This window comes from Polypterus senegalus, chromosome 12, assembly GCF_016835505.1.
Source record: "Polypterus senegalus isolate Bchr_013 chromosome 12, ASM1683550v1, whole genome shotgun sequence".
NCBI lineage: Eukaryota > Metazoa > Chordata > Cladistia > Polypteriformes > Polypteridae > Polypterus > Polypterus senegalus.
The window spans coordinates 72843575-72868636 of NC_053165.1; the positions used below are offsets into that span (position 1 = coordinate 72843575).

The 25062-nt window shown below is 39.8% G+C and overlaps 2 protein-coding genes across 5 annotated transcripts in view; one reads left to right on the plus strand and one right to left on the minus strand.

Moving 5' to 3' along the window:
* Positions 1-11436, minus strand: part of mzt2b (mitotic spindle organizing protein 2B) — a 24085-nt gene extending 12649 nt beyond the window's left edge. Inside the window, exons 1-3 of one of the 2 annotated variants that reach the window (XM_039772250.1) lie at positions 11330-11436; positions 9340-9530; positions 7893-8041 (exon numbers count right to left, since the gene is read on the minus strand). In XM_039772250.1, coding sequence (XP_039628184.1) covers positions 7893-8041; positions 9340-9524 — 334 coding nt within the window. In that variant the 5' untranslated portion in view covers positions 9525-9530; positions 11330-11436. The remainder of the gene's footprint in view (positions 1-7892; positions 8042-9339; positions 9531-11329) is intronic. The other variant, XM_039772251.1, reaches the window with a different exon arrangement.
* iqcd (IQ motif containing D) overlaps positions 1-23876 on the plus strand; it is a 26809-nt gene extending 2933 nt beyond the window's left edge. The window contains exons 1-5 of one of the 3 annotated variants that reach the window (XM_039772249.1): positions 14376-14448; positions 15969-16657; positions 18244-18477; positions 21622-21693; positions 23460-23876. In XM_039772249.1, the coding sequence (XP_039628183.1) occupies positions 16010-16657; positions 18244-18477; positions 21622-21693; positions 23460-23735 (1230 nt within the window). In that variant the 5' untranslated portion in view covers positions 14376-14448; positions 15969-16009 and the 3' untranslated portion in view covers positions 23736-23876. Of the gene's footprint in view, positions 1-14375; positions 14449-14500; positions 15867-15968; positions 16658-18243; positions 18478-21621; positions 21694-23459 lie in introns of those variants that run through there. The other 2 variants (XM_039772247.1, XM_039772248.1) reach the window with 2 other exon arrangements.
* Positions 23877-25062: the final 1186 nt, after the last annotated feature.

Below are 25062 nucleotides of genomic sequence, written 5' to 3' on the forward strand. Positions count from 1 at the left end.
CCATCATCCTTCAAATATATTATTGTTCTGCTGCTGCTGTCCCCTGAAATCACATCACAAGTGAGAGTTTATCAAGATTATGGACCTGTCACAAGCCCCAACCTCGGAGAGGGATAGTAGCATTGCATATCTAACCCTGAATGAGCAAAATACAACACCATTAATGAAGGCTGCGCCTGCCAACTTGCTCCATATTTCACTTTGAAAGAAACGTTCACACTTGCTGACATATGGGCTCATTATAACACTTACAGTCATATGAAAAAGTCTGGGAACCCCTCTTAATTCTTTGGATTTTTGTTTCTTATTGGAGGAGCATTCAAAGTAGTAACTTCCTTTTAATATACAACATGCCTTATGGAAATAGTAGTATTTCAGCAGGGACATTAATTTTATTGGACTAACAGAAAATATGCAATATGCATCATAACAAAATTAGACAGGTGCGTAAATGTGGGCACTCCAACAGAGATATGACATCAATACTTAGTCGAGTCTCCTTTTGCTCCTTTAAGCCTCTAGACGCTGTCCTCCTATAGCCTTTGATGAGCCTCTGGATTCTGGATGGAGGTATTTTTGACCATTCTTCCATATAAAATCTCTCCAATTCAGTTCAATTTGATGGCTGCTGAGCATGGACAGTCTGCTTCAAATCATCCCATAGATTTGATGATATTCATGTCAGGGGACTGTGACAGCCATTCCAGAACATTGTACTTCTCCTTCTGCATGAATGCCTTTGGCCCAAAACACAGTGGGAAATCTACATTGCCTTGTTTGAATATCTAACCCCTGCGTAATTTCAGTTTTGTGACAGTAGGTAGCAAGTGTTTTTCTTGGAATGTGGTGTTCTTCTTCCGCCATGCAAAGCGCTTTTTGTTCTGACCAAATAACTCCATTTGTGTCTCATCAGTCCAAAGCACTTTGTTCCAAAAGGAATCTGGCATGTCTAAATGAGCATTTGATACAACAAGCGACTCTGTTTGTGTTGCGAGTACAGAAAGGGCTTCTTTCTCATCACCCTGCCATACAGATGTTCTTTGTGGAAATTGTGCTGAATTGTAGAACGATGTACAGATACACCATCTGCAGCGAGATGTTCCTGCAGGTGTTTGGAGGTGATCTGTTGGTTGTCTGTAACCATTCTCACTATCCTGCTCATATGCCACTCCTGTATTTTTCTTGACCTGCCAGACTTGAGTTGGTTTAACAGCAACTGTGCCTGTGGCCTTCCATTTCCTGATTCTACTCCTTACAGTTGAAACTGACAGTTTAAACCTCTGAGATCGCTTTTTGTAGCCTTCCCCTAAACCACAAGACTGAACAATCTTTGTTTTAAGATCTTTTGAGAGTTCCTTTGAGGATCCCATGCTGTCTGTCACTCTTCAGAGGAGAGTCAAAGTGAAGGAAGCACAACTTGCAATTGGCCACCTTAAACGCCTTTTACCACTCATGATTGGACACTCCTGTCTGTGAAGTTCAAGGCTTAACCAGCTAATCCAACCACGTAATCAGCACTGAGCAGTGACAGGTATTCAAATCAGCAAAATTACAAGGGGACCCACATTTGTGCACAGCCAGTTTTTCACATTTGATTAAATTTCATACAACTAAATACTGCTTCACTAAAAATCTTTGTTCAGAAAACACCGCAGTACTCAGATGTTCCTAGGAAATGAAAGACATACCACTGTTATCTTTATTGTTGAAAGGAGAGTCAATAATTATGCAGGCTGAGAGGGGTTCCCAAACTTTTTCATATGACTGTATCAGGAACAGTTCAAACAAACTACGTCATTTTTAAAATTGATGCTCATTGAGTAATAACACCTGTAAACCTTTAAGTCATGTTCCACATCTGAAGCTACCAACAGTGACCCTTTCTAAAGCTACCCAACTATTTCTCAAATTCTTTTCATAAATTATGCCATCTATTCATTTAATAAACTCAGCTTCTCAAACATATAGTAAAAAGGTGTTAAGTGCCTAAATCAGCTGCATTAGATGTAGACAGGAACCAACCCTTAACGACTACAACTCCACCATCCACGCTAATAAAAGAATAAGTGTTTATGTGTCCATTCCAGTTGCTCCGTGTCTGTCATTCCAAAAGAAGGTACATCATAAACATTCTAGGAATAAAATGCACTACATTTTTCATTCCAACATATGGCACACCACACATTATCCCATAGCAAATGGCATATAACAGGGACATGTGCACTGCATATATTAACACTAACATCTACATCACTTAGATTTAAACCCATATTAGATAGCTAGCACAGCTGCTATTCAATATCAGGTTTGTTTTTTGAACAATAACAGCAAGTTCACTGCCTAGTGATGAAATGTTTATCGCAATGGCATATAAATACACATGTGGAGATGTGTATTTTACATACAAACCAGAACAGGCTTGTTGAAAAAAAGTACAAGAATAATGAATAAATGATTAGTGTTTTGTTAACATCTTAGTCAAAGCCATGAGCGGTGTTTGGGGGTGGTATGTGAGGAGACTGCCCCAGGCCCTGCCGCCAAAGGGGGGCCTCCCGCTTTTGAGGTCAACGTGTCACATTCAAGCGGATTTGTCAAGTTATATTCTCCTATATATATATATATATATATATATATATATATATAATAAAAAAGGCAAAGCCCTCACTCACTCACTCACTGACTCATCACTAATTCTCCAACTTCCTGTGTGGGTGGAAGGCTGAAATTTGGCAGGTTCATTCCTTACAGCTTCCTTACAAAAGTTGGGCAGGTTTTATATCGAAATTCTACTCGTAATGGTCATAACTGGAAGCAGTTTTCTCCATTTACTGTAATGGAGATGAGCTTCAACGCCGTGGAGTTTAGTGTGACATCATCACGCCTCCCACGTAATCACGCAGTACATAGAAAACCAGGAAGACCTCAAAAAGCGCTGAAGAAAACATGCATTATATAATTGAGAAGGCAGCGAAACAATAAGAAGCGGCGAGTGACATATACAACCATATTGATGAGTTCTGCTACTTCGGAAACAAAGCACGATGTAAACCTACACTTTAAATTAAGTTCATAGACAGGCTGCCGCTGGCGTTTGTAATTTAGTGCCTGCCCATATAAGGCCGTCCGTCAGCGGCAATCCAATAGCAAACTGCCACGGGTAAATATTCACGGGTGAAGGACTGTGTTTATGGAGAGGAAGATGAGATGGTCAGGGTGGTGTTTGACACAAACTCAGCGAAACTGCGAGAGAAAGTTTTAAGTGCCAGGACTAAGGTAACATTAAATACAGCCATGGACATAGCACGAGATGGCACCAGCACAGCTGGGAACCTTCGATGCATGTACACCGAGTGGCTCACGTGAACTGGCGCAGTGCACAGATAAAAGGCAACAGTTCCAAAGAGCTGAACAAAACCGAATTACACAATTGAAAAGGCAGCAAAAATGATGAAGCGTCTCATACATACAAGCATATTCATAAATCCAACTACTGCGGAAACAAAGCACACGTTGGAAAAAGTCAATGTCCGCTAAAGGAAGACAGTGTAAAAAACCCGTGCATGCAGTGTGTCAGGTCTCAGATAAAGAAGAAGACGAGCTGTTTATTGATGCAGTAAGAAGCGAATCGATGAATGAAACCTGTTATCTTTACAACGATTGACAAACACGGAATGTAACTTGAACACAACACATCCTACAAATACGAACCTGATTGAAAGAAATAATGATAATCAAATCCTTGATGACAGCAACACTCAGTAACACTCACAAAACAAATACTGTATATTGACAGTCATGTTACGTTATTTTTAAAATGTTCCCTTTTCTTTTCTAGCTTTTTTAACACACTACTTCTCCGCTGCGATACGCGGGTATATATATATATATATATATATATATATATGTATATATATATATATATATATAACCCGATCTACATACTCGAATAATGGATACTTTATTCGCCATCAGTGATTGTTTTGGTAAAGCCATACTCAGTGTATTCATTAGATGAGCGGTAAAAAGTAAGGGCAAGGGAGGATGACTTATTGAGGCATGCAGGCTGTAGTGGCGTCAACTCTATCTGAATTGCGCGATCACATTTGAAAAATATATCTTTTCAAGTTCTATTTAGTCCATATGTGTCAAACTCAAGGGCCGTGGGCCACATCAGGCCCGGCGTGTAATTGTATCCGCCCGAGATCATTTTATATACTGTATTATTGTTATTAAAGCCGGGTATATGAAGCGCTGGTAACACAATAAACTACAGATCCCATAATGCAGCGCTTCAGCTGCCTTGCCGAACAGTTACGCGTTAATCAAGTCTACCTTAAGATGCTGCAAGTTATTGCGAAGCTAGCTCACACGATGCTGAAGAGAAAAGTTGATTCTGAAAATAGAGCCTTTAAAACCGATGGGAGGCTGAGTATATGTTTACTGAACCCGTGTGTCTCATTTGTGGAGCTAATGTGGCTGTAATTACAGAATTTAATCTAAGACGGCACTATAAAACAAAACATCAGGGTAACCTGAAAGACCTGAATGCAATGCAGAAGATACAGAAAGCAGAAGAATTAAATAAGAATCTGACACTTCAGCGGACGTTTTACCCGTGCACAATCACAAAGTGATTTCAATTGAGGCTGCTTTTATGGGAGACACAACCACTTGCCCCACTTTCCCTATTACCAAGTAATGTTAAACCAAGTCGTCACTACGGTGTTCCCAAATACGCACTTTGCTGATAAACTGAGCGCACTGCACGGCGCTTTGGTGACTTTGAAGAACAAAAAAAGTCCGTCTACATGCGGCTCGAACCTTGTGCATGTTTGGTAGCACATATCTGTGTGAGAAGCTCTTCTCAGTGATAAAGACTAACAAAACAGCACACAGGAGTCGCCTCACTGATGAGCACCTGCAATCCATCCTGAGAATCTCCACAACACAGAACCTCACACCAAACAGAAACGAACCTGTGGCCAAAAAGATGCCAGGCGTCCAGCTCTAAAATGACATATAGAGCAAAGACAACTGAATGATTTGATTTGTTATTGCTGAAAGGAACACATTTTATTTATATTTCTAGGTTTTTTATGCAGCATGTTCATATTTGAATTTGTATAATTTTGACAGAATATATTTTTATGGAGAGCAAAATCTTTTGGGATATTTAAAATCTAAGTTTATTTTTTATAAAATATAAAATTACATAACAGTAAAGAAATTTGAATGTTTGTTCTTTTAATGTTTACTTTATTTCTAACTTGTATAATTTAGACAGGATATATTTTTATGGAGAGCAAAATATTATAAGTTGTTTAAGGTTTGAGTTGATTTATTCAGGAATAATATTCCTGTCTGTTTTACCATTCCTACCAAAGATATTTCTGTCGACTAAATAAAAATTCCTTCTATTTAAAATTTAAATAGAACTTGAACAAATACGATAGTTCATAATATCCACACAGACTTGCGTAAGAGCGGAGTCATCCGTTTTAACAAGCAGCGTATTGCACTGATACTGAAATAGCTGTGTGTGTATATATGTAGATATGTATGTATATGTATATATATGTTTATATATGTGTGTGTGTATGTATGTATATATATATATGTATTTGTGTGTATATATGTGTGTGTATGTATGTATGTGTATATGTATAGATATGTGTATATATATATATATATATATATATATATATATATATGTTTGTTTGTGTGTGTGTAAATATATATATATGACAACAACACTCATCACTCACAACAGTGACAAAACAATTACATTGACAATCATGTTATGTTATTTTCAAAATGTTTCCTTTTCTTTTTCATTGCTTCTTTAACACACTACTTCTCCGCTCTGCTGGTATTTTAGTATATATATATATATATATATATATATATATATATATATATATATATATATATATATATATATACACACACACACACACACACTTGAGATGCTTCATTATATAGTTATATTTTGATAAAGTCTGCGTGTTATCTTGGACAAATTTTGCTGAATGAGAAAATCTGGTGTATGTTAACATTATTTTTTATTAAATTTGCTCACAAGTTTATACAGTCCTTACATACCGGTAACAGCGTTTGACATAACCAACCCAGCATTGGGTTGATAAGCCCTAGGCCCGGCCCCGCACACCCATAAGGCCGCCTCTGGTCAAAGCCAAAATGACTGCCTGTCTGCAGGAGCAGGTAATGAGATAAAAGATATGGAGGGAATGTAAACTGCCAAGCACAGAGTTTGTCTGCTTTAATGTCGATTATGATGGTTAATGGTGCACAATTAGTGATGAAATACATGCAAGAGTTAGATGCTCTCTTCTTACGTTGTTACCTTCTATTACTACACTAATTATATAAAGGGAATTCGTTACTGAGGTTTCTGTAAGCTAGTACAAATAACATTAGTTTGGACCATTTACTGTTACAGTGACATTAAAACATAAGACTCAAATCTTATAGTAGTAATATTTTAACAATTCTGTTCACTAAATGTGTAGAGATCTATGGTATGCTTAAATGTAATAAGAAATTACAAAATCCATAATCTGTGTTTCTTTGTTTATACTTGGTGATTTAGGGCAACGTGGTGACGCAGTGGTTAGCAGAGTTGCCTTAGGGATCCGGTTTCCTGGAAGCAAATCCCACACCTGGTCACTGTCTGTGTGGACTAGTGTTAGATCAGTTCATTTGTCTTTGGTATCGATACTAGCTTTTGGACTTCAATACCGGTACCATAATGGCTGCAAATCAAATTACAATTAACTCCAAACCTGCTCCCCCACTTTAGTCCAGCCTCTTTGGTACTGCAGTCAAGATCGTTTCGAAGCAATTTTCCTCCCCGTAAAATTCCAATCACACTGAAGCATGTAGTTTCATTTTGTAAACTCTATGAAACAGCAACAGCAAAAATAAAAGGGAGGGTGGGTTGAGAGATATTGAGACAAGCAGACATTTACTACCGGTACCCAAAATCCTGAAATGCTGATACTGTGCATTTTTAAAATGTGGGTTTTTCTGTTACTTTTCTACTACCAGTATAACACCCAACCCTAGTGTGGAATTTACAGTTTGTTGTGCATTTTCTTCCGGGTATTCCAGTTTGCCTAGCATGTGCACAAGCGAATCCTGTAATGGACTGGTGACACACCCAGGCCTGGTTCTTGATTTACATCCAGTGTTGCCCACCTACCCCAAATTGGATGAAGGGAATTTGAGTCTTACAATTTATGTTATATGGACAACTTTAGTCATGAGAGAAATGTAAAGATGCTACAGTTATAAATCAAAGGCTCTTGGTAAATTTTTTCAGTTTATAAAAATGAAATTTTAGTGGTACTTAAAGGAGCAAGAAAGACAGAAATGTACTTTGGCTTATTCTGACTTGAGTAATTAGGTACAAGTTGAAAGTTGAACACCTCTCAAAGTTAAAAAAAAAAATATATATATATATATATATCAGATTCAAAATCATCCATGCTGAATAACACAACTAAAATACAAACCTTTTCTGAGAAAATAACTAGACTGTGTAAATGTGTGCGCCTGTCACAGACAATCCCACTCCATAAAAAGAAGATGCCTTACGGATAAAATGACAACTCCTGGGTTAGTTCTTTGTATTTATTTATTCAATCATTATTATTGTTTCTTCTATTGTTCATTTTGTGGCAACGTAATGTGCTGTCATTCACATTAAGTACCTACCGGAATTATTGTAATCTTAACAAATGACCTAAGACCAGAAAGCAACAATTTAGTTATCAAAGAGCTAAAATTTAGAATTCTGAAACTGAAAGTAATGTATGGAAAATTATGCTAAACTGTTCAATGTACCACACGTCAAAGATGGTTCAACTCACCTCTGGATTCTGGCAGCCCGGACTGGTGAGTGTTGGGCAAGCTCTCTGCAGATGAGGCGTCACTTACTCGCTGACCAGCGCACATCGCTTTTAGCATCTGGAACACTGCCAGGGGAGCCACGTTCATCTTCAGCAGATCCAGAACCACCCTGGAAGGATAATAAAGCGAGTCTAGCAGTAAGATAAGACTCACATTTTTCCAATTTCTAGAAACTCCTGATCTATATTTTTATGAAATTTAATCTCGTAAAAAAAAATAAAAATACACAAAAAAATGATTGGTCCTTCTCTTAAATTTCATTCCAAACTGTCCTCTGTTTTACAGCTTTAGTCCGTTGTCCACACTGGCCTTTTTCTCTGCTGCTATGGCACTTGTTTTATTTGTGCCATATTTCTGTTTACATTTCCTTTTTATACAAAAGACTAGTGTTGGATGGGTACTAAAATTTTGATTTTGGTATCAATACCAGCTTTCAGATCTTAGTGCCAGTACCAAAATGGCTCTGTAGCAAATAATGGGTAACACCAAAATGCCCCATCATATTCAGAGATAGCCATGACATACGAACAGTGTCTTAGCAATAAATGGGGAGGAAGTCTCGATAACTTTGAAGCAATAACAGGCAGGATTTGGGAGGTGGGGTTACCTGTCAAGTCCAGATTGTGTCAAAACACTACATGAGGGATAGGGGGTCAAAATCACCCATAAAGGCCCAATTACATCAAAGCAACCCCTCATGGGGTCCTGATCATGTCTAAGCAATAGTAATTCACCAATGAAATTCTGATTGTGTTGAAGCCAATAGTTTTGATTTGTGATGTCTATGAAATGGTTATTTAACAACAACTGTGAGTGACTAGCGAGTGTCGAGGGAAAGTAGGTGGGAACTGTGGTTTTGACAGAATATTCCGTGAATGGTCTGCAGGAAAGGGAGAAAAAGACTCCGTGCATTCTGCCACATCCCGGTCTGATTTGGAATTGCCCTTACTCAAGCCCTTAAGTGGCCTACCATGCACACATGTGTGACAATTTATAGCAAGCTACAGATTGAACTGAACTAATTCAGAATTAAATCACAGCTACAATGTACATCCAACTCTAGCTTCATGATAACTTTTGTTAAAAAGCGGACACCCGGTCTTCTCCATGCTGTTCTCAATGAGCACATCGATCATTTAACTCTGTGGATCCTACCAGATCATGTTCTAAAATTCAAATAGCCATAGTTAAACCTCTGATTGTCACACCCGTACCTACATAACCAATCTTATTTCCACTGTAGTCTCACCTCATTATGTCCAAGGATTTCCATAAATTATCAGTGGATGTCTACTTGCTTGGACACTTCTTTGCAATTTGTCATAATTTGTGCTGCAGTTATGTTTGCTTTGTAAAGTACTCATAGGACATGAAAAACAAAACATAACAGGATAATGAAATACTCACTTAAAGACTTCTTGATCCATTGCAATGCCAGCAGCCTGAGTGAGCTCAAACAAGTCATTCTCTTCTGTGTTCAGCACCTTCTTTTTCTTGATACTGTGTTTCTGAATGTTGCCACTTACAGTAGCCACCAATGTCTGAGAGTCAAGGCTCGCAGCTATAGATATGGGCTGTTGGGGAACAGCCATCTTGACCTGAAACACAGGCATGAGCAGATGAGAACAAGTAGCAGTTGTCCTGTCTTGTGCATGGCATGTCTGATTAGCATGATGCCACTCTCTATCACCATGATAATAGTAGTTAAGGGGGATAAATGAGAAAGGCAAAATTATTCAAAAATCTTTAAAACAGGGGTGTCCAACTCCAATCCATGAGGGCAGCAGTGGCTACAAGTTTTCATTCTAAATATCTCTTAATAAGTGACCTGTTGCGTCTAATTATCCTCTTTTGCTTTAATTTTAATTGACTTGACTCAGATTGCTGAATTGTTTTTTTTTTCCTTAATTAGCAGCCAAACAATAGTGAGACACAAAATGAGCTGACACATGGTCAACTAACCTGTGCCTGTCACACAATATCTGAACATAAAGAAAGGTTGATCTGCTCAGTTTACCAAAACATCTTGATAGTGTTCTGAGAAAAAGAAGAAAATCAACAGTTTTGGAAATGTTTGCAGAATAAAAGTACAAACAAGCCATGGAATTAAATAACAGTTTTAATTAATAACAAAAATAGTTTATCATAAAGAGACTGGTTTGGAGTTTGAAGCCCCAACTAAGCTGGTCATTTCTTGGCTCACTTCACGTTTCCTTTCTGTTTTGGCTACAATTTAATGAAGAAAAGATTCAATTCAGTAGCCTGAATCCTTAAAAACTGAGCTATTAAAATGAAGGGGAAAAAGTTAATTAGCAGTGAAAACTGGTCACTGAAGTATTAGAATGAAAATGTGCAGCCACCGAGTCCCTCCAGGATCGCAGCTTGACACCCCTGCTTTAAAACATAATAGTAAGAATAAAGGATGACATTTGTTATTTTTTCCTCACTCATTTCTTTAACAGCAAATTGATTAATACATGCAAGGAATAATTTAATTGTTTATGAGACAATAATAATCATATAAAATATCTGTTTGAGTATACAGTAAAAATACCAAATAGGCAATGTTGTTTTAGTATTTCTAGAGAGTACTTTAAGTAATTTAATACAGAGCGGATTTGCAAAAGTATTCCCCCTTCAAACCCCTTCAGTTTGTAGTCACTGTACTGTGTTGTAGATTTAATTTGAAATGGATAATTTGCTCATCAGTCTGCACTCGTGCAAATTTATATACATTTGGTTTCTATCTTTAGTTTACCTATTCACTTTAATAAAAATCGGACTCCCTAAATCCCGCCCCACCCAAAACAAAAGATAGCAGAACAGTTGTGCGCAGATGTTTCTGTTGCCAATCAAAACCAAAAATCCTCAGCGAAATACATCTCTATAAAGAAAAGCATTGGTAAAGAAACAACGGGTATAATAATAAAATATAAACTGTACTGCTGACAAGTGAACACTATGGCTATCAGAAACTAAGACCAGCAAGCCATTTATTTTAACTGTACTGAATCCACACGCGAAGGTGTCAACGCTGGGTTCCTTAACGACTGGGCGGCATCGTAAAATGGATGAATGGCGACGACCGTTACAAACAACTTTTGAAAACCAGTCTCCAATTCAGAGCAGCTTACGGTATAAGGCTGGAAAGCGATGTCGAAGGGGGCACTAATTAGATCACGATGAGTTACTATTAATCGTGGCCCCGTATTTGGATGCTGGGCGTTTTTATTAATTCTCTCATTTCAATAAGCTAACGGCATCTACTGAGGTGAAGAATAGAAGATGGCCACAGTCTCAAATACACATCTTTAATGCCTTACTTAGGTCACCTAACAAATGTCTCACAAAAATAAACAAACACGCGCAAGGCACTCTGTCACAGCTGCTAATTTACCTGTATTATTATTTCAGTTTCCGCGGCAACGCCAAACCAGGACAAGCTCTCTACTCGTACAGCCCGCGTATGTCTCCGACCGTCAACTCGAAACAAAGCTTTGCGTTCCGCTTATTCTGGCCAATCAGTGCATTCATGAGTGACGTGTTGGTATGCAGCCTTCAGCTATTGGTGTATATTGTAATCAACTCCACCTACTTGGAGCTCTCAGTTGGAGCCTCCGGGCTGCACGTATGTCGTAAGACCTTGAACCCTTTTTCGATTAGTGGATAGTATCAGTTTGGTATGAAGATTTTAAAACGATGTCTTCCATCTATACGTTGGATTTGTGCGCCATAATCGGAGGCATATTATTGTACATGATACAGATTTTTCTACGTTTATGTTGCTATCCTATTTATTTAAGAATGTGTGTATTGTAGGTATTTATTTTCGTGCTATTGTTATTTATTTAAGGAGCTTTTGTGTAGCTCCCAGCAGTTGGTGGAATACATCGCTTCCATTTCTTACATGAAATTCATATTTTTAATTGGTCAAACAGTTTCTTCTGTGGTTGAGTGTTTGTTTTCACTACATTTGCCAAATTTTCAGTAGCAGGCAAAATCTGTGGAAGACATCCCACCCAGGGTTGGCACCTTTCATGGGCTTAATGTTGCTGGCATGGGTTCTCAATCCTCGGAACCCTAAAACAGGTGGTGCTGGCTTTAAAATAATAATAATAATAATATATATATATATATATATATATATATATTTATAACTAACATTTTTAAGAGACAACTCAAAACATACTTTTATAGGCAGACAGTTTTATTGCAACTACCAAAATCGTTGTTAAGAACAATATTAATGGTTCCTCAACGAATCATCCATATGATGGTTCTAGAAAGACATTTTTATTTGTGTCAGTGACAGCCTCCCTAAATAACTGTGAATAGATAAGAACAGATTTATGAAATTGCAATGGGTTCCTAATTCCAAAAAGACATGTGCTATGTAATCACACAAACTCAGTTCAGGATTTCTTCATCTTTTGGTATCCTGCATACTGGATATTAAAGATTTCTGTTTTGTCACCATGGGGGCCTTTTCAAAGCCTGACAAGGAACTCTTCCCAGAATGAAACAGTTCCTTGTCGAGCAATGGTTGTACCAAAGAACCCAGTAAAGTGTCTTTAGGGCACCAGTAAGGCTGCATTACTGCTATGCAGACCAAGCATCTTGGGCTTTAATCCCGCATCTGGTCAATGTGGTCATTGTTCACAAGTTCTCCCTCTGTGTACACTACTTTTCCTTCTACAGGATTGGACAATAGGTGATTTCACATTTAGGCCTTGGTCAGTGTGTGTTAGAGGGTCCTGTGATGGACTGGCATCCCATCGGGGGCTCTTTCTTATTGCGGTCCACGTATTACTGACATGGGTTACTGTGAATGGTATGTTATTTTCGTGGTATTAATACAAATATTTATATGGGTGACACACTACTTAGTCACTTATTCCATGTCACTATGGTTCTTTGCGTAAAGAAAAGCTTTCTGACATTTGCCAGAAATCTTCCCTGAAGCTTCCAACCTTGTACGTTTAGGGCAGAGTGGTGATTCTGAGGCTAGGGATCTGCACCAGTAATTGGAAGGTTGACGGTTCAAATCCCATAAACACAAGATGTGACTCTATTCCGTTGAGCCGTTGAGCCCTTAACTTGCAAGTGCTCTGTCCTGGGTATGATGATAATCTGCATCCAGCCCAGCAAGCAGGTCCTCCAACTTACAGGGAAAACTTGGGGGCTGGTGGCAGCCACCATAAAATAAAAATAAAAAAACTCACACTGTTCCAGTGTAGTGCAAAGGTGCCACCCATTGCACTCGGGTCCCAATCCAGGTGGCTTGTCATGCGGTAGGCGCAGCAATAGGCTATCAGCGCATACTCCCTACCGCTCCTCTCATATACCTTTGTAGCAGAGTGTATTTTAAAATCCATCCATTCAGCCATCCATCCATTTATCCTCTTCCGCTTATCCGAGATCGGGTCACGGAGACAGCAACTTGAGCATCCCGAGGCGTTCCCAGGCCAGCCGAGAGACATAGTCCCTCCAGTGTGTCCTGGGTCTTCCCTGGGGCCTCCTCCCAGTTAGACATGCCCAGAACACCTCACCAGGGAGGCATCCAGGAGGCATCCTGATGAGATGCCCGAGCCACGTATTTCCTTTCATAATTTTAAATACTTAATTCATGTCATATCTTAATCCCAATTTGCTTAAACTGAAAAGGTTCTGCTCCTTCTGGATTTTTCTACTGCTTTGTCTTTCTTTTAATTTGGAGGCCAACACTACACACAGTACTGCAGACAGGACCTCACCAATGAGTTATATAACTTGAACATGGCGACTCTTGACTTGTGCTCCACACCTTGTGATCTATCATCTAGTATTGCCTTCTTGATGGGTTCTGATTGATGGCAGTTGTGAGTCCACTATTGACGTATTTGAATAAAACTTGGAACTCCCATTTCCGACCACCGACTAGGAAAACGGAAAGAAAACGAGACCCCGACTCGGAATTCCTGCTTGTAAACTCGGGGCTGGTCTGTCATGTCCAAGTTTGTCAGACTTCAGACTTTGAAATTAATACAAAATGGCGACGTACACTGGAAACAGTTAAGCACAGAGTAAGCACAGTACACTGCACATTAACACTGTATCGATTTAATTTGTTTATCACTGAATTCACTTTAAATGATTCGATTCAAAATCCTGAATATTGAGAAGGTAAGCGTTAACATTACCAGAACGAACACTTAACGGACTAACCGATGTGAGCCTGATTCGCGCTACTATTCGTGCATTGGGCTCAATGGTTGTTTTGTGAATTTTTTAATTGCAGCTTACAAGCATAAACAGTACTGTTTATCCTGGCCAAGATCATAAAAATCTGTTTTAGATATGACAGTATACATTTTGCGCTTTTCTTGCTTATCATTTCGTTTTATCGTCATTCGTTTTTCTGTCAATTCCACCTCCAGCCGCCATAGGACTACGCCTCCCAAAGTGCGCTGCGGGCTAGTCTGACGTCACTCGGTGTCTCCGCGGTGTCCTAGCAACCACAGACGCTAGGTTTTACAGGTAAGGTGCCTTTATTCGACGCTAATTAAACCTAAAAATAAAAACAAAACGCCCCTCACCTACAGAGAGGCTTTCACGTACCGGTAAAAGCAGAAGTCGCTCCGTCCTAATTCTTCGGTTTTTTTACGCTTCTTGTATTGTGAGTAGAACCGTGTAGAAAGGCGAGTGACGGCTATTGCGCAAAGTTATTTTGCGGATTCGATTAACCCGGACAGTTCAGACTTCTTCGGTGGCTTTTTTTCGCTCATAAAATGAGCGGATCCCCCGTTCGCGTGCGGCTGCTGGCGACTTTGACCGCTGTTTCCGCGTTAAGCTTGGCCACCGGACACTGGGTCGTTGTGGGGTTCGCTGGTGTCTCCTTAGTATTTGGTGCCGGTATGACGGGCGCGTGGAAACGCTTCGTGTCTTTGCTTGGCACCAGACGCTAGTTTCGGTCTCCATGTGACATTTGGCTATGAAACCGGCGTCGCTTTTTGTCACGTTTGTCTGTCTTTTTACCGAGTGGAACCGGTGGTGAGCCTGGACAGTTCATTTTATATTAGGGACTGATTTGGATCTCCGCATTACATTAGTATTGTGGTTGGATTAACAAGAGGTGGCTTTTGATTAAGAAAATCTCCAATGTTACATTTTAGGAATATTTTCATTTCGAAATGCTTTTTGTATTTATTGTGATTTAATCTTTAAGCTTAATAAAACTTAAAAAAAACATTGGATACCTCATCGGGTTTAAGGGAGTAAGCGCCTAAATAGTGTTATTTATTGGTTTTCGCAAACGATTATAATTGTGCATTTATTCATCTCTCTGAGTAGCATTATCTTTATCTCTCACACTGTTCAAGTAGACTTAGATGTACTTTCCTTCGACTGGCTAGCATTGAGAGCACCACCCTTTATTCTTTGTTACGTGTATTAAATTCTGTGTTGCAGTAATCACGAGTTTTTAGTGTAGATAACACTAAACATGTCCTTGTATTTGGTTCACAGATGATTTTATACTAAGCAACTTACAAATCAGGTCAGCATAATCGAGTAAACATTAGTCTGAGAGCTCTGACATTTTTAGATAATTAAGGGAACATTAATTTAGGATGGAAGCCAGGAAGCTGTTCTTTATGCAAATAATTGTGAGAACCTGGACTAGCAAGTCATGGAGTTGAAATCTTGATAACATTTAAGAAGGAATAAGATGAGCCATGGGAACATCTTAGCTATTAGCCAAACAAACGAGCGACAATTGCATTGTATGGTCTCCCCTCGTTTGTCAAATTTCTTACATTTTATAATTGTGAAAAGAGGAGTGACATGTGCCCGCCTTACACTTGTTCTTCTACTTATTAGACTTAGTTATTCATTACTGCCTTTAATTAACAAAAAGTGCACATTCTTGTGGTGTTACATGGTGATCTGGGTGTCTGGTAAGTTTCAGGCTTTTCAGGCTTTGGTCTCTGAGCTTTGCTACTCTGCTGTCTTGAGGGTGACTGCTAAATTTCAAGGTGTGTTCTTCACTACTATTGCAGGCTCCTTTCTGCTAAATACAAAAGCTTATCTTCGTCCCACCATGGAGGTAGCCGTCCTCACCACGCATCAAGAAGTGCACAAAAAAGTAAAGCCCCTCCAGCTGAGGAGCAAAGCGGCCAAGGAGTCTTTTAAGATCTTGGACCCCAGCAGCAAAAAGCTAAGCTCTCTGGAGGCCCAGCGCATCATCTCAGTCATGGAAGAGTGCATCAAGAAGACAGAGCTGGTCACGCTGCTGCCTTACTGCTTAGAGAACTTGGAACGCTTCAGAGTCATGCTGGGCACTGACCTAATAAGTGCCCTGCAGGAACACAAACGTCTTGGGAACAACCTGGTGATGCTCCTCGGAAAGCAACACGAGGTCCAAGTCCCAGACCCTCACGTAGCAATGCTGCAGCAGGCAGTAAGAAGCTCACTGAAGAACGTCCTGAGGCTCTTCCGCTGCAATCCTGTAGCCTACCAGACATTGAGAGCTGAAGCAGTCACCAGGGGCAAGGCTTCCCAGGATCTGGTGCGCCATCTCTCTGCACTTCGGGGCTTTCTGCTTGAGAAGCTGCTTACGGGACCTGCTGAGGAAAAGACAAAAAATGTGTATCTTAAAGAAATTTCGCTCAGACATGAAAAGAACACGATGACTGTCACTGGTATGGAAGATGAATTGGCCCTCGCCATTAAAGAGAGAGACGCTGAGGTATGGCTTATTTTCTGTTTATGGTTTATAGGAAATGGGGACATGGAGGGTCTTTATTCATAACTTTTGTGACAGATGGCTGGGGCACCCCTTCACCACATCTGCCAGGTAGACAAGGGTGGAAAGCCCAGTATCATCCCCTGGATGCTAGATGGTAGCACCCCTGGGTTGCAGCAGTGTCTCGGACTCCCCCAGGGCTTCATGGGGGTTGGAGTTCTATGCAGCTCTGTGAGGTTCTGCAGGCGCCGCCAGGGGGTGCTGCAGCAGGATCGGCTGGCCCCTTTTGGGCACTGGTTTTGCCACACCCGGAAGTGCAGCCAGATGTCAGCAATCAACCACCTGGAGCACTTCCGGGTGCCTGATAAAAGGGAGCCAGCGACCACCACTCAGCGGCCAGAGTCGGGAGTTGGAGGACAAAGCTTGCTGAGGAGGAGTGGTGGTGGTGAGAGAAGAAGGTGACCGTACTGTGGTTTGGGACTGTGTTGTGGCTGGAGGGTTCACGGGGAAGATGTGCCCACCTGCTGAAGAAAAATAAAGGTCTTAGTGTTTTTATATGTGCCTCTGGTGTCATTCTGTGTTGAGTCGGGTGCTATACAGCATCCATATCACACTTTACATATAAAGATTAGGGACCTACTGTGTGGTTTTAAGGGCTCTTTATGAGTTATCAACAAGCAGTCATTGTTCATGTTTGGTATATTTAAGTATACATGCAAGCCTCTCCAAATATCTATCTATCTATCTATCTATCTATCTATCTATCTATCTATCTATCTATCTATCTATCTATCTATCTATCTATCTATCTATCTATCTATCTATCTATCACCTTACCTTTCCTTCATACCTACAGTGGATTCAGAAAGTATTTAGACCCCTTTATTTTCTGCACACTTTATTGTGTTGTACATTTAATTTTTAATGACTAAATTTGCCTTTTTTTCCCCAATCGGTCTGCACTCAATAACCCAAAATGACAAAGTGAATACATTTTTGCAGGAAGGTTTTATTCATATTTATTCAAAATCAAACACTGGAATCTCTCATTTATAGAAGCTTTCAGACCCTTACTTTGTAGAAGCCCTTTTGTGCAAAGCTAGTAGAGACTTATACAAGAAGACACAAAGCTGGAATTGCGGCCAAAGGGGCTTCTGCAAAGTCAGGGTCTGAAAATTTCTAGAAATGACGAGAGATTCCAATGTTTGATTTTGAATACATTTGTAAACCTTTCTGAAGGCAAATTTTTGCTTTGTCATTATGGGATAGTGAGCATTGACTGATGGACAAAAATGGGAAATGTATCCATATAAAAATTAAATCTACAACACAACAAAGTGCGCAGTAATTGAAGGGGTTGGAAGACTTTCTGAATCTACTGTATATAAAAGTCACATCCAGTCTTGCGGCAAAACATCAGGGGAGGCCCACCCAGTTTGCATAACCAACAATGTAACACATGGATCCCCCTCTTTTGATGTCCATGTTTGTCCTTTAGCATCCCTTGACATCTCCCAGCCTTTTGCCTCCAGCCATGCATTATTATTGTGAAATGCAAATCTCAATACTCACTAATCTCCACTTCCCAGGTCTCCAAAAGGAATGAGGTCATCCGGCAGTTGAAGACCTCTTTATACCAAATGGAGAAGGTCTCTGAGGACTTCCAGAGAAGGACACGGCAGGACACCGACAATCAAGTGCAGTCGGACCTCAAGGCCTCGGAGAGCCGGTGCATGAAGTTCCAGCAGGAGGTTAACCAACTGAGGAACCAGCTCAGCCAGCTCATCGGTGAAAATCAGGAGGTCGAGATGGTACTCAGGAAGGTGGGTTTCAGGTTTACACTACTTGCATGATTTTTTTTTTAACAGAAAGTTGACCACAGAAATTGGAGGGCTTACACATTTTTCAGGGAGTAAGATTACAGATAAACTCGTTCAAAATTCAGAGTGCAATTATTTTGGGTTAGCATTTCTTGCTACTTTAACTTCAGCTTTTGATTTTGATTATTTTTTTTGTTTGGTTTTGACAGTGGTGCATTTCAACCCTCACCTGTTTAAATTGAGTTTTCATCTTCTGGTCCAATCCCACTAAAAAAAAGAAAAAACTGCCATTTCCATGTACTGCATGTAACGGTCACAAATCAGACATTGTAATGCATCCATCCACCAATTTTCAGAGTCTGCTTTAAGCATTACAGAACGGAATGGAAGACATAAGCTAATCCTAGATGGTAGGCCAGGTGTCCTCATGCACACACTTACATTGGGTGAGTTTACAGTCCCCTAAAAAACTGGTCTGCATATCTTGGCATGTGAAAAGACAGTGCAGTAAACTCACAGGCAAAGGGACATGCAAAGTCCCCATGGGATCTGACATGGCCAGGAGCAGGGCAGCTGAACCTCCACAACACACCTTCACACATTTAGTAGTGGGCTCTGAGGCGAAATGCACAACGGTCTTAAATGAAGAAGAGCCAAGCATAGTTCAGACTATCAGACAGATAGATAGATAGATAGATAGATAGATACTTTATTAATCCCAAGGGGAAATTCCCATACTCCAGCAGCAGCACACTGATAAAGAACATTATTAAATTAAAGAGTGATAACAATGCAGGTATAACAGACAATAACTTTGTATAATGATAACGATTACCCCGATGGTGGAACTGAAGAGTCGCATAGCGTGGGGTCTCCTCAGTCTGTCAGTGGAGCAGGACGGTGACAGCAGTCTGTCGCTGAAGCTGCTCCTCTGTCTGGAGATGATCCTGTTCAGTGGATGCAGTGGATTCTCCATGTTTGACAGGAGCCTGCTCAGTGCCCGTCGCTCTGCCACAGATGTCAAACTGTCCAGCTCCATGCCTATAATACCCTAATATCAGTATTAGATTGTGAATGATATTCAAAACCAAAAGAAACGCACAAGCAGAAGAATACAAGATCAGTAGAATTAAGAAGAACTACATTGTCACGGGAGGCAGCCTAAATAATGAAGTGGTTTTTCCAGTTTATCAAAATCGATATCGTAATTTTAACGTCGGTAACTTTGAAAGGCTGATACAGAAAGTTCAACTGGATTCACCAAATAGCCAGGATACAAAATGCATCTCAGCTGAGTCTAATCCTGTCTGCTAATAAATGCCAACACAAGTTCAAAGGGAAACCACAAGGGTGGGAGGATTACAAACAAAATTGCTATCTACCAGCTGAGACAGCTTCCTAATGTTACTACACAAAACATTATAAAAAATCTGTCTTTAAATTTTCCTCTGTACTTCAATTAGTGTTTTTGTTTTACCGGGGACAATTATTTTTTCTATCAGTTACTTCCTAGGATGTGAATTTCACAAGTTCATTTTTTATGGTTTTTTTTTCCCTATCACTCATTTTGCATCCTATACTTGTTCTTTATATCTCAGACTTCATTTTGGTTACACGCCCATCTCCCGATTCCCCTCTTCATCCCTGTGACCTCCTAGTGCAGCCATTACAACTTCAGTGTTCACTTTTGTGCTAATTAGAACCTTTCACGTTTCCATATTTCTTCTTCCGGGAGGTATCTTTGATGGATACGCTCTCTTCCACTTATCCCAGACAGTGGCAGAATCATGGTCAAGTTCCACACTACTGTGTTTTCATTTAAAAAAATCACCACTGACATTTTTGCATCATTTTAAAAGGATTCCACTCACATGTAATATAGACCTTTGCGTGCGTGTATTGGCGGCAAACTCCACGAAGGAATCGTGTTGTGAAAACTCATGTGCTTCACGTGCTTTCAAAGCTATCAGCTATGATTTGGCTTAAAAACTAATTAGCACATCAACATCTCATAACAGGCTTAAGTTTCAAGTTTGGTATTTTTCTGTCCAGCTGTTTTAGTTATAAACCGTCCTCAAGACACTGATTAGTTTTTGAGGCAAACTGTACAAGAGAAAGAGGCACTCTAGAGGAACACTCAAATACCGTAATTCTGCAATTAATTATGAATTCTTCTCATCAAATGCTAGCATAATGACCTATTTTGTGATCAGAAAGATCAGCATCAGAGCAGTTAATAATTACTGAAAAAGACGCAAAGCCTACTGATGCTGACGTCTGAATTTTTGATCTTTTGTGCTTACTGCTGTGGGAAAAAAAAATTAACTTTCCTCTATTTTCAAAGAAGTTGGAGACCAGATGAGAATGCAGAACAATTCTTCATTTCCACAAAGATATGCAGAAATGTCTCAGTCTATGGCATGGCCAATTAATAATACAATTTGCTGTTCTGCATTTCTAATACATCACGTCATCTGACTCTTAACATGCATGACTTTTATTATTTCATCCAATCACCTAGTGCCACCAGTATTTTCTGACTCCTTTCGACTCTCCCATTTACCTGAAAGTCGCTTCACTAACTGGGGTGATTTGAGGATTGTACTATTGTTCTTAACACCACTTCATAGGAGGGCTGTTTGGGCTTTCCCATTAGATTATCCATGCTTTCTACAGGGGTGTTCTTTACCACATTCTAACCTTGGAAAATCAAGCTGGTGGTTTCTCCAAGATTAGGCAGACTTCATGTGCTGAAGCTGTAAGCCATGTTTAGTTAAACCTTTAGTTAACTTCAGTGTTTTTCCTTATGTTTGAATAATTTGTTGTTACAACTTCATTTAAGTCTATTCTTGTAATAATTTGTAAAAGATTGTATTTTAGCTAAAAATTCCATAGTACAAGCAGTTTTGTGAAGAATAAATCTTTTGCCCTTATTACATACCAGGGTTTTACAGTGATATTCCTCTCTACAGAGGGCATTATTGGAGGTGCTTTGAGACTCCTAGTGAAAGACAAATATCAACAGAGGCAGGTGAAATTCAAAAGTGCCATTTGAAGCTGTGGCTGTGTTGCTGAAAGGCCCACTTCTGAAGCACTTCCTAAAGTGGACAATAAGCATCTTAGATATTTCTTTTTTTGTTTCTTTAGAAGAAGTATAAGGTGGAAACAGAAGTTGAAAACTGGATACAAAAATATGATGGTGAAATTGGAGAGAAGCAGGTAAGGAAATTGTGCCTGGAATTAAAGAAACTGGATGTGTCCAGCTCGTTTGCTTTCTGTTAAGTTCTGATTCTTTTAGAAGTACATTATTTCATACCCAAATGCACAAAAGCAATGCAAAATTCTTCTCTCTGTATAGGCGAATCCATGCTAGTGCTTTTCCTCAAAAATTACATAGACTTAAGCCATTTTACAATGCTAAGAACTTTTTCAAGTTTTATTCGGGTTGAGTTATTCATTTTTGACCTGCTGTGCCCACAAAGTGAAATCCTTTCATACACACACACATTTAAAAAAAAAATCACACTACCATGTCTAAGTTCAAATTCATTATTTATGTTTCTTTTGGACTTTTTTTTTTTTTAGGTGCATCATTCTTTATTTTTGCTTTATATAAGCTGTCGTTGTTAAGTTCGATAAGCTTTGTGGGTAGTCCCATAAGAGTTTAGAGTTAGGGTTAAAGAGGCTAAAGATGTGCGCTGGTATCTGGAAGGCTACTAGTTCAAATCCCATTACTGCCAGAAGGGACCCTACTCCGCTGGGCTCTTGTGCAAGGCTCTTAAACTTAAAATTGATTCAAGGGTGCTGTAGATTGGCTGACCCTGCACTCAGACCTCCAAAGTTTATGCAAAAAGACAGTTTCCCCTTTGGGGATTAATAAAGTGAACCAAGTGCCAAAAATAAATCCAGAGGGTCTTCCATAGTTCCTGGCGGTCCATTGTGAATATGTTAGGGTGTTGGTGCGTCTACTCTGTTCATTATTGCATGGCTGACATTTTGACTTTTGACCTTGCCTTTGTAATCTATTTTAATACTTTCTTACTTTGGCTTTGTGTTTCAGACACCATTTTGCCTTTGTGCTCTACAGAGCTTCATTAAGGTTGAAAGACTTTTTTGTGAAGAATAAATCTTTTTATTTTATCATTTATTAGTTGCTTGTCCGTGTAACTAGCCAGGGTTTGACAGCAATATCCCCCTCAAGTAGGCATTATTGGAGAGATCATGACACCCATGCTCAAGTACACTCATATTCTACACAAAAAACGTAGACCTCATAATGCAGTTTTAAACTTAAAGGTACTACCTTCACTCATTGTCGTTAATAAGGGATGCAAATTGAAATACTGTAAATGTACTGCTAAATATGGAACTGGGGAGTACGCACACACACTGCAGTCAAACACAAATGAACTGTGCCACCAGGTGAGTGAGACGCTCTGTTGCTTAAAAACGTAATAGTGTTACAAATTTTAGAGGAAAGAAGGTGAGTCAGCCAGCCAATTAGGTGTTTGGGATTTCCTTTCCCAGCTGCCTTATAGCCAGTCACATGATGAAGTTAGAGAATGGGAGAGTCAAGTGCATGTGGCACTTAGAGAAAGGCAGGTGTGCCACAAAGAGTGTGCACTTTATGGATTGTGAAACAGTTCAGTACATTAATGCATTCACAGCAGCCTTAGTCATTGTCAATGTACATGCAATGTAATGTATAGAAAAACTTATATTTCGTTAAAGTGAAAAACCTAGAAATTAAAAATTGGGTTTAAAAACCCAGCATTAGCAACCCTGACACACAAACAAAAAAACAATGACAGACATCACACCAACACAACAGGTGGTCATACTTTGTTCTTCACTTAATTTTTGATTTCAAAGAAATGCTCCTCTGGTCAGTATGCACGCTGTTTACCTTTGCAGAGGCACAGAATGTTCTCTTTCAGTCTGTTCTATTTTTAATCCCCATTCTTCCCATGATTATGTGATCCAAGATGGAGTACGAGGAGCTCAACAAGCAGTACCAGGAGGAGAAGGCAGAGCTAGAGGAGCTCGAGAAGCAGTTTGCCGTGCTGGAGGAGGAATACAGCCAGATCACGGAGCGGCAGCGTCTTGCCAAGGAAAAGAGAGAGGCTCAGGAGCGGGAGCTGGCCATCATGACCCGCGCTGCAATCCTGATCCAGGCCTTCTGGAAAGGTTACAAAGTGCGCAAGCTGATGAAAGGCAAAAAGGGCAAAAAAGGGAAAAAAGGCAAAAAGGGCAAGAAGTAACTTAAGTGGGTTCTGAAAGCTGAAATGGATGCAGCATCTGAACTGTGTGTACCCCAGGTGAGATAAACCAGAGTTATCTAGAAGACATGGTGGCCAGGCTGGAAACCAGAAAGACCTTCAATATATTAAAGGAGTTAAGCAATAAACTATTCATGTCAAACTTTAAAAAGATGTGTATTTGATGTTATGCAACGTCTGAATAACACAACATTCCCTAATCGGCACGGTGGCACAGAGGTAACACTGCTGCCTCACAGTAACGAGGCCAGGTGTCATGTCCCGTTTCCTCCCCACATGGAGACTGCATTTTGTCCCCGTGTCTGCAGGTTAAGTAGACTGGCGATAATAATTTGACATTACTCTGTCTTCGGGTGGGGGGGTGTGTTCTCCATGCGATGGGCTGGCACCCTTGCTGCATAACCCTCCTTTCAAGTCATCCAGTTGTATACTCAGGATGTATGGAAAAAAGTACTGAAGAAAGCAGATAAAATGACAGAAAATGTGAAAACAATGTGGAAAGGTTAGTGCCAGAATGGCAGGTAGAACACCACTACAGGAAGGGTCACCCCCTTTTAATTAACTTAATAAAAGAAAGCAAATAATACCAATTATTATTAGGAGGAAATGTATGTTTCACTGCAAATTCCCAGAGTGACACTACATGTGGCACTTGGAATAAGCTACCTTTTAAAACTCGACTTGCTGTTTTTTGGAAGAAATAAGTGGATAGTTCTGGAGAGCTTTGTTGGGCTGAATGGCCTGTTCTCATCTAGAATGTTCTAATGTACCTACTCTTATGGTTAGAGCATTGGCAGACATGTTAGGTGAGTTATCTCCTGGTCATGCTCTATGTGGATGGTGGACATAAGTCTGCGTCAGTCAGAACCTACACAGAAGTCAGTCACTCAACGGCTAATTATAGTTGGAGTATCCGCAGAAAAAACAAAAAACTTCAAAAATCGACTTAACCCTCAAATGTGACCTGGTTGTGTGTGGGAAATCATCAGTAAATGCCTACTAAGTTTCATCTGTTCAGGATGGTAGTGTGTTCTACTGTGTTAGCCATTATGAGTGCAATAAGAAAGTGAAACAAATGACACCTCTTATTGGCTGACTGAAGAGATTACAATACGCAAGCTTTCGAGGCAACTCAGGGCCCTTCAAGCAAGTTGTAGTCTTCAACTGTTCAGGAAGAAGCTTTGCGACTACATTTCACTGTATTAACGTACAGTACAAAAGTAAACAGCTTCTAGAAAAATGTATATTTTTCCATGTATTTCAGGTCAGTTTTGACTCACCGTTGACTTTCCTGGATTTTATTCTCCAT